Source organism: Hibiscus syriacus, unplaced genomic scaffold (assembly GCF_006381635.1).
Source record: "Hibiscus syriacus cultivar Baekdansim isolate YM2019G1 unplaced genomic scaffold, ASM638163v2 tig00111848_pilon, whole genome shotgun sequence".
NCBI lineage: Eukaryota > Viridiplantae > Streptophyta > Magnoliopsida > Malvales > Malvaceae > Hibiscus > Hibiscus syriacus.
Genome location: NW_024063201.1, coordinates 3,928,726 through 3,939,678, shown reverse-complemented (window position 1 = coordinate 3,939,678; position 10,953 = coordinate 3,928,726). Strand labels below are relative to the sequence as shown.

General features: G+C 32.4%; 1 protein-coding gene across 2 annotated transcripts; it reads right to left on the bottom strand.

Moving 5' to 3' along the window:
* Positions 1-4,952: 4,952 nt before the first annotated feature.
* LOC120172266 (GATA transcription factor 26-like) lies at positions 4,953-10,508 on the bottom strand. 2 transcript variants are annotated; one of them, XM_039179764.1, is made up of 8 exons: positions 10,360-10,508; positions 7,619-7,981; positions 7,026-7,458; positions 6,630-6,702; positions 6,299-6,402; positions 5,877-6,063; positions 5,676-5,787; positions 4,953-5,484 (listed from the first exon to the last, which is right to left on the bottom strand). In XM_039179764.1, the coding sequence occupies exons 1-8, from the start codon at positions 10,397-10,399 to the stop codon at positions 5,201-5,203; spliced, it is 1,596 nt and encodes a 531-aa protein (XP_039035695.1). In that variant the 5' UTR covers positions 10,400-10,508; the 3' UTR covers positions 4,953-5,200. The 2 variants fall into 2 exon arrangements, with proteins under 2 accessions (XP_039035695.1, XP_039035696.1); XM_039179765.1 differs by having other exon boundaries at positions 4,953-5,346.
* Positions 10,509-10,953: the final 445 nt, after the last annotated feature.

Here is a 10,953-nt window from a genome sequence, read left to right as displayed (position 1 = left end):
TTTAATTTGAAGTATATAAAATCATGGTGTATTACTGTACAAATAGTCTTTGAAGAATACTGATATTCTAAGGCTAACAATGATTTTAACATATGATGACATGATACATGAAACATTGAAGTACATAGGAGGTTTCAGATACTTATTTGAAATATTTGTAATTAATCGAATGGGTAGTCAATTGGAATTCAAGAAGACAAAGACAAGTTTAGGTTCAACCAAAAAGGATCAAGATGGTTGGTTGAGATAAAAATGATTATGTTTGTTGCACCTATGATGAGACTAAGTCAAGAATGGACAACAAAAAAGGGGTCCTTATTCGAAGAAGAAGAAGAAAATACTTTGAAACTTTGTCATTGCACACATTTTAGCCTAAAGATGATCATGACATTCATAAATGCATGATATCAAACACGATGTCACATCTGTAGGTTTTTTTTTAAAAGAAATTTGAAAGTTCAAAATCCTGAGATTGGAGTGATCATCTCAAAATTCCTAAAAATAGGGATATCCAAAGATTGTATGATTTTGGTGTCCACGAAAGAGTAGTGGAACAAGTTTCTTCAATGTTGTAAATTTGGTCTCCACGGAAGAGTAGTGGAAGCAAATCAACCTTGAATCTGATCTTCACGGAAGAGTAGTGAAACAGATTCTTTTCAAGTCAATTCAATCTCCACGAAAGAGTAGTGGAAGCAAGTTATTTAAACCAAGCCTTCACAAAAGAGTAGTGAAGTAATGCAATCAAGCCTTCACAAAAAGAGTAGTGAAGCAAGATCAAAGTTCGATCTCCACGGAATAGTAGTGGAACAAATTTTTATCAAATAAAAAAACCACTCGGTGAAAACTTCTTGTCTTTTATCTTTTCTTTATTCTTGTTTACACAAAAATAAGTAAAGAGGGGCAACTGTCGACAGTAATTTTCGTCCGAGTGACGTTTAGGTTTTTTATATACATATTATAATAAATATTATTATATTATAATTATATTATTATTCTTAAAAGTTACAATTTTACATGTCCAAATTACAACCTGAAGGCCCAAGTTATAAAACATACCCCGAAGCCTGATTACAACCAAGACCCAGACTCGGTTCAGGCCTATACTTGACCCGAACAACCCAGTAGGCCCAGAAGCAAACTCAAGTGCTGCTAGGGTTTCACACATGTTCCAGCGTCGCAAGCTTCCTCAGCCATTCGATCAAGATGGAAATGGAAGGCCCAGATCTTCCATCAGCTAGGGTTTTTACCCTAGCAGTAGCCACCAGCTCCACAGCATCTCGATCAGAAGTAAATCAACCGTCGTCAGTTTAGCCAGAAAAACCCTAGGGTTCTCATTACAACCCTAGTCTATTCCGACACTGTCATAGGGATGATGATGCTTTCACCGACGAACGTTCCAACCAACAGAGGCCACGATGGTGCCACATCATCACCGAATTCGCAAGATATGGGTGCATTTAATGCATCCAGTCTCTCCAACGCACAACTCACCACCCTTAGGGTGAGTCACCACCGTAGCTCTGGTGACTCACCGGGGTATAGCCTCTTAACCGGACCAAAGGGTGCACCAAAAAACCTTATAAATAGGGCAAACCTGCAAGAGAACAAGAACAACGAAGCAAGCAAACACAACCATCCCAATACACATCAAGCCAACCATCAAAATAATGAGAGAAGAAAGGGAAGGAAACATTACCTTCATCGGAGAGCCCTTGAGTCACCGGAGAAGAAAAAACATCGAAGGTAATCAGTCATATTTAGGTTGTTGGGTGTTTTTTAAGAAAAACTAGGAAGAGTGGAACATTTTTAGGTAATTTAGTGTTTTTCGGCCACCGTGGGTGGTGGCCGACGATGACGGTTGACGACAGTGTGTGGCTGCCGGCCGGGGACGAGTTCCCTTCGGTGAGGGAATTCTAGAGAGAAGCAGATGAAGGAAATTAGGTTTTCAACCTTTTTTAGGCCTAATGAGGCCTATTTATACTGCTCCCTGAATGGCGTTGTTTTGGGGAGGGGCCTGCCTGTAATTTGGGTATGGGGAAATTAAGCCCGAGGTCATTGTAACTTGATAACTTTGCAATTTAGTCATTAAAAGCATATTTTATGTATTTTAATTTTGTCTTTTAATTTTATTTATTTATGTTTCGATCACTACTGCACATATATATATACTTTAGGATAAATATTAAGTATAGTCCTTAATATTTTAATAATTTACATTTCGACCTTTCTAATAATTTAGGGTAAATTACATTATTAGTACACTATTTTAATATTATTTTGAATTATGGTAATGAATTTTAATATTTTCTATTTTAATCATTAATTATTACTATAGAATTAATTATTAATATTTACATCTTATATTAAGATTATTATTAATTTATAATTTTATAAGTTAATCTATATAGTTCTAATTTTCAATATTATAATAGTATTAATATTATTAATATTAAATACTATTAAGTAGTAATTTATAGTAATTATTTGTAAATTAGTATAATTACAAATTTATCATTTATTACAAATACACTAATTAATAAATATCGGTACCAATTTTGGAGTTATGGGGGTGCTAATCCTTCCCCATACGTAACCGACTCCCGAACTCATTTTTTTGGTAAACAGACCCGAGTTGTATTATTTTAGTATTATTCTTAAGAATTTTATTAAAATAATATGATATTTTGGTGACCAATCACACCGAATAAAAGATTGGTGGCGACTCTACAACTTGGTGTTTCATCTGATTCAAGGAGGATAAACGCTTACTTTTTCGAGACTAGTTACACCGTTTGGGGTGTACTATTTGCACTCTCCGTCGCCTGGCAGAGAAACTTCTCGACACTATAGGTTACATATATTAACTATTGTTTATAGACTATAGGTTAAGGTTACATATATAATTTATATAAACTATTGTTTATATGAACTATATATATATCAATCTATATAGTTTATATAGTTTAGGGTTTATATTATATATATATATATATATAATGTATAGATTACATATATTACTTATGCATACATATATATATACTATATTAATATAAATTATAGTTTATAAATTATATACTTTTTATAGTTTATACATATATAGTTTATATACATAGTTTATATATATAGTTCATATAAACATAGTTTATATATGTAGCTCATAAAATTATATAGTTTATAATATAAATATAGTTTATATATAAACTTATATTATATTAATATAAATTATATACTTTAATACTTTATATAGTTTATATATTGTTAACACATAGTTCATTAATAAATTTTACAGTTTATATAAACTATAAATTATTTATGTAGTAATATATATGTACTTAATATATATTATATATATGTAATTTATATATATAAATTACATAATTTATTAATAAACTACATGTAAACTATATATATTATATATTTTTCTTTATATACTTTATATATATATATATATATATATATTATAAATTATTTTATATAAAATTCGATTCAACCGCGGTTGAACCCGGTTGAACCAGTGAACCAGTACCTTCACCGGTTCAATGTCCGGCCCGGTTTTAAAAACATTGCCTAAAACATTATTTTTTTACCGGAAATGTTAATTTCGCTAACTAATTTCCGGTAGAACCCAATATTAACATTTCAGGCAGAAAAAATAATGTTTTAGGTACCACTTTACCGAAAATGTTAAACATTTTAGGTAGCGCACAATATTAACATTTTCGATAGGAAAAATAATATTTTAGGTAGCACTTTACCGGAAATGTTAAAAAATATTAACATTTCCGGTAACGTATTTCTTTAACCGTATATTAAGATTGTCGTACCTGATATATCTCCATAGATGAGACAGTAGCAGCCCACTTAATCAAATTTCTGTTGAGATATAGATTTGAATTACGTATTTTCGGTAATGTCATGTTTATTTTGATTATGTCGTAATATATATCATTGTGTTCACTTTGGGATATTACGATCATAATTTTTTTCTATAATTCATAAAACTTATTGTAAAACAAAATAATTAAATTATTACGATAGACTATTGATTTTTTTTTCTAGCTTTACCGTAATAAAATAATAATGAGAATAACAATTTATTATTATCACAATCGACTACTACTCGTTAAAATGCAATTGTAACCCATCATTCATTATTATTATTGGTGTGATTTCTCTTCACATCATTATTTTTTAAAATAATATTTTCGGATGATATTGTTATTATTATATAACGGCCACTATTTAAATCTCTAATAATATATGTTAGAAAATTTTCTTAATCAATGACCACACATCTTACAAGTTCAATTATTCGAACCCATATCTTTTTAGAGAATAAATATTTCTTTTTATTACAAAGACCATTTGATGAGTTAAAAAACATGGCTACATTTATCCTTAAACCAAGATGAGAAGATCATCAAATGAGAAGAAAGGGTTGGACGGAGTGGGTTGAGAAAGGGTGCTTTGGGCTTACAAAATGAGAAAGAAAAAGAGAGAAAACAAAATAGTCTGCGCACATTTTTAATTGGTGGTGGGTCGACTAAAGGAAATGTACCACTAAAGCAAAATCTAGGATTTAAGTCTTAATTCAGGACCTCATATGAAATGTGATTTGTGACAACATAGGAAATAGGTGAAAGGTACCTTTCCTAAAACAAGAGAACCTATTGAATGATTTCTACGGTAAAAAAGAAATATCATTCGTCCTAGAATACCCAAGTTCAAAAAATTACGTTTACAGAGTGTATATTGTATTGTCAATAAATTAAGAAAATTTTGAACAAATACTTATTCAAATATGTATGAGTACCCTCCAAAAGGCACTAATTTGATATCCCTTTAATTCTATTATTCTCTCCCCTCCCAGCAAAACCAAAGGGGGATAAGATGCAAATTGACCACGGGGTATATAAAGTTATGTATCTATCTATGCAAAAGAAAACCGACAGTTGCATACAAAATATTGAAAATTACCACCTCTTCTGCATTTCTTTCAAGCTATATATTACAATCTGTTGTCAACCTATACAAAAAAGAAACCCACTTCTAATTCTTCTCTTAGCATTCTGATTTTGGAAAGGTCATGCAACCATCAAACCTCATTAAGACTTCAGTGTTTGGCATGCAAAATATGTCAACCCCACTCATTGGATCTAGCAGTAGCATACCTTTATGTTTTGCTCGTAAAACGCCAATGCTAAGGATGAATAGGATGTGAGTGTGCTGAGCTACTACTAGTTCTTGCCTGTTGCCCAAAACTTAAATCAGGATGAAGTAGCTCTGCCTGTAGGAATGAGCCATTGGGCAGCACATCCAGCAGCAAATCTTGGTCGGAGTTTTCATCTACAAAATGAAGGGAATTCAACACGATAGAGCGACCATCAAGAAGCATCGGACTAAAGCAAGAACCATCATTGTCTATGAGTTCTTTGTTTTCGCAAGAAGCCTTCATGATCACCCTTTTGGGGCTCTTTAAAGATTCTGAAAATCGAAAAACCATGTTTTTGTTGGGCAAAATGCCAGTGTAACCCAAAACAATCACAAAAGCTCTCAATGTTAACAATCGACTTGAAGGGTGAAATTTATTTAGTCACAAAGAAATTTTCTTCATATTCCTTCACGTTATTAATTTATTTCATACAATGCAGTAAAAGCAGAGAAATTTTTTGAACCTGGAAAATGTTGAATTAGGTTGTCACGTGATCTCTTCATAATTGCCAAACTATTCGAAGCAATAGCATTTTGTCCTCTAGCAGTGATAGATCCTTGAATACTTTTACATTTCTACAGCCAAATAAATGCTACTATGTACAGTAAACCAATGAGCAAAATATGTTCACGTCAAGATGTTCGAGAAACCAATTCATTCATACCTTAAGCCTGTGAAGGCGTTCCACCCAATGGGATTTCGTCAAGTTGCACAATGCAAGTCTTTTCAGTGTCTTACAGTCTTCGGCTTTCACTCCATGGACAGAGATATTAAAAACCCCTTCCTCAAGTAATTGCTGAAAGTAACAGAAGTTTTCCTTGAATTGAGGGCTTTCAAACATGCTTTCGAGGCTGCAGGTGCAAGGACAACTATCAGAGATTCACTATTGTGTTTTCGGCTATTGACCATCTCTATATGTAACTAATAGCCATTATTAGTTTCCTTAAATATTTAACTTTCATTTTATGTGCATCAGACACTTCAAAATAAAAACGGGATTATTATCGGTAAATGCATGCCACCATACACAACATTAAATATATAGACGTTATGTTCGACCTCTTGATAATAGATTAAAAGGGATACCTATCAGGTAGTTTGGCAATGTCTAGTGGAGGTAGATACTGCAATAACTGTTGCTGCTCCTCCTTTGTTAAATATTTCACAAATTCCTCGAAGTTGAGAATATCCTGTACCATACAAAAATATCATCGTACAACGGACAATGAACATGTTTTATGGAGTGAATTGTTTATGGCAACTCTTTTTGCTATATATGGAGGATTTATGTGAAAGATTTATGAAACATTTAGTCACTAAACATATAAAAAATTACAGGTTTGATAATATTGCAGCTTCAGAATTCAGTTCTAAAGGTTGTTCCCAGGAAAAAGAAAGAATAAATAAGAGAACTTACATTCAAATCTATGTTACACAGTGGCGAATCATGACTTTCCAGCAGTAGTGATTTTTCATGCTGAGCTTTGTCCCTAACAATTTAAAAAAAATGTTATCACCATTGCCAATTTCACCTCCCATTGCACAGCAAGCTTTATATTAAGGCCTGTGACTTGAGAGTAATGATGACAGTAGATGCCAAAAGTTTTCCTTAAAAAATGGAGACATTACTACTTGGAAGCTTTTGAGATTAATGACATGCCTTGCAGTGAGGAAATGTATCTTCTCTTAACTTTTCTAAGTGGCATTGGAAAATTAATATCTTCAGTAAAAAAACACAAGGTCTACATAATTCTAGTTTCGTAATTGGTAGACTCTGTTGCAACTTGTAAAATATTATTGTGAAAAGGTTTACCTATTAAGTTGCTCATGCTGCATGCCTTGCCCAGCAAGGTTCATAGCCCTTTCAATTCCATGTCCTGAAAACTTGATGCTTTTGCTATCATTATATGCAGGGAAGCTTGAAGAATGTGAATAAGCCTCATTTCTTGAGTACTGTCTGTTTTCAACTGAGAGGGAACTAGCTTCCGATTCCTCTTCCCGAGCTATTGAGTTTGGATGTCTAATTAAAACACTCCCATGTCCAAACTCAACAGAATCCATGGGTGTCTCACATTCAAGAAGCAAATCCTCCTCAGAAGATCCAGAAAAGTATGAAGACTGTTGTTCATGTAAAATAGTATACAAATCTTTTGTGAGTTTCTCGATTGGAGATGGCTTTGAACGATTTACACAGGTTCTTTTCTTAGAAGGTACCATTGAGTCCCACACGTTAGATTGAGCAGGCCCTGGAAAAAGCAAGAAAAGGAAACAACTTAAATCAGTATATTCCATTGCATGAAGTACACGATCACTAGGTCTTTTCTTTGATGACCCAGAAAAAAAAATGCAATATACTACAATACAGTCAAAAACAATAATGAGGAACACGATGGATTTATGTCCAACCTATCAAGTCACTAGCATCAGTATACCCAAATTTGGCACAGCTTTCAGAATTAGATATGGCAGATCCAGAACTCGATCTATTACTAGTATCATCATCCACAAATTTACGGTTACGCTGATTGTAATCAGGGAAAACAACTACTTTATCATGATTTACTTTTCTTTTCAGCAGTTTCACTTCTTTGTTCTTATTTATAGATATGATCTTCAATCTGGAAGCCCTATGATCCTCATAATCATCAGGTTCAACCCTGGCATGAAGTGGGGTATAATTTGTAAGTGTCCCTTTAGTCCTCCACCGTGATCCACATGCATTGCACAATACTGGTTTCTCAATAGGTCCATTACGCCAAAGAGGAGTGCCTATCACAATGCATTGTTATTAGTAAGTATAGACTAATTAAGGACAAAGATAGTTTATAATCAAGATATGCTTATACAATAAGAGTCATTAGCCAATTTTTATTCAGGTTTAGAGCCAACATAATAGAAATTAGATAAAACCGAAGTCATTCTATCTTGGTTTTAAAAGGCGCGCCTAGGCGCGAGGCGCAGCCAGGCACTGAAGATGGTGCACGCCTGGAATGAGGCGAGGTGAGATACAAGATGTGCACGCCTATGGGTTTTAGGCGCCGGGCGCGGCACCTTTGCGCCTTTCGGATTTTTTTTAAAAGATATTAATAGGAAGTAGAACAGATTAAAGAAGAAAGAAAAAGATAAAAAAAAAAAAAGAATTGCAGTGGTAAGAGAGGAAGAAGACGGCTGAAGAAGTCTAAAAAACTCTTTCTTTTATCACATTTTCTCATTTCTTAATCCTAATATTTGACCTATTAACAAGCTCAACTCTATAGCCCAAATTTACAGTCCAAATTTATGTTTATTTATTTATAACAAACCATTATAACTTCTTCCGCCCTTTGTCTACTTTTAACCTAAAGTATATGCCTTTTTTAGAAATTTAGTTATTTAATAATACATAATTAATTTTAATTTTTAAAATAATAAAATATTTAAATTAAATATTAATTACTTAATAAATTTTATTAAATATAAAAATTGTTTTTTATAATAATTACAAATTTTAAATTGATAATAAAATAAATTTGTATCATTTAAAAATAAATAAAATAATAGTTTTAAATATTAAAAACATTAAGTATAAATTAATAACAGTGTAGATTTTGGTAAAAGGAGATTAAAATATGTTTATAAAAATAAATAAAATAATAGTTTTAAATATTAAAAAATTTAAGTATAAATCAATACATGGTAGAAAAGTATTTTAGGAGTTAATCGGTGGGTAATGAGTATAAATATACTCGTACAATTAATTTATAAACTTTTTAGCATATATATGTTTATAATATTGTTTTAAGTGTAAAATATGTTTCATAACTAATTTATAGGTTTTTTTTAGTATAAAAGTGTGCCTCGACTACGAAAGGCACGCGCATGCGCCTTGCGCCTTGTGCCTAGGCTCCAGGGACCTTTTGAGCCTAGGTGCGCCTCGCGTTTAGTATAAAAGTGTGTCTCGCCTACGAAAGGCGTGTACCTGCGCCTAGGCTCCAGTGACCTTTTGAGCCTAGGTGCGCCTTGCGCCTTTTAAAACCAAGCATTCTATAGACTTCTTCAAATTATGGTCGATAGGATAAACATTGTCAAGGCTGACTTGAGTAAAAGCCAAAGGCAAGAGGGACTTGCATTTGTCCTCACATTCGACATCATTAGCTTTTAAGGATTAATGTTGGAACAATTCCTAAAACAATTTAGAATTTACGCTCTTGCTTCAACCAAGGTAACAAGGACAAATGAAGCTTCCACTAACACTTCTAATTGAAAAAACAAAATTCAGCATTCATTCAGTGAACAGAAACAATGGAATACTGTAAGTTCCAAACGCTTAAATGTTTGAAGAATGCTACAAAGAATTTAACATTAACCAGTAATTCAGAGTGTTTAAACACAGTGATACTTTGAGGTTGAAATGTTTCAAGGCTTTAGAGGCAAAACAATGAACTTCAAAATAGAATTGAATGTTATCAAGAAAGGAAAGAGTAAAACAGTGGTTCACATTAGAATTCCAGTCCAACCTAGGTCGACAACTCTTATCAACAAAGGGTAAAAAAGCTTTTTAGCATTTGATATTAAACAATAGCTTATTTATGAGAAAGTGAGCAAGAAATCTATCAATAACTCAATGGTAATTGCATCTATATAGGTGTCCAAGAGGACTGAGGTTTGACTTGAAATTCATGCTTATGAACACATTGGAGCAATAGGAAAGCAATGCCAATTTCATGTTGAACATGAAACTGGCCAGCATTGAACAAACATAGACTCTGCAATTCTCCTGTATCCAGTAGAATTCAGTCACTTTTATGAGATATGCTGCAACTTTAAACAAGATTTAAAGAAAACCAACCCCAAGGGAGAATATGTAATGAAGTTGAAAGAAACAATTCAATTCAGTAACAAACTCAACTTTAAAGCCTTCCATGGATTGAGAAAGAAGGACAACTGTTGTTCTAGATACATAAGCAACCAGAATAACACAAAGAACAGCAGAAATTCAATAATTTATTTCCCCAATTCCAATGATGGAATTATTTATCCAAGCATATAAAATCATACACCAAACCACTATTTATATAAAAAGGTTGAACACTCAACATATATCCAAGGACTTCCAACATTTTTCAGACTTCATATTCAAACAATTAACTGGTGAAACAAGAACTCACTTGTAACTCCACAGTGATAGCAAGGTCCTTCCTTGCGCATGCTTTTCTCTTTCGCTCAGGGGAAGAAAAACAAATTAAAAAAATATAAAATTTGAAAAGAAAAAAAAAACAAAGGAGAGGAAAAATTAAAAATATATATATTATTGGTAAAAATTTGATCGGTTTCTTCAATCTTTATATGAAATATTCAACTGGGTATTAAAGCTTTTGTTCAAAACCCCAGTAATCTAGTTTTCGTTTGCAGAACAAAACAGAGGTCATAAAAATGAAAACTACCCAGAAATGTTTTATGTCTTTTTTTATCAGTCCAATAAACACAAATTTTAAAAAAAAATAGCAACAAAAAACAAGCCAAGAAAATCAAGAAGAACTTAAGGATTTTACAAATGGGTATTTGAGCTTGGAAAACACTCCAATGAAGAAGAAACAAATTGAAAAAGAAAGACTAACGGAGAGGAATCTAATAAATGGCTGTGAAAAAGAGGAAGGTGAAATGAGAGGAGAAGAAAAAAACACAATAGTAAATTTGTTCAACTTTCTTTTGCCTTATTTATTTATTCATAAATATACTATGTCAAATATTTAAAAAAATAA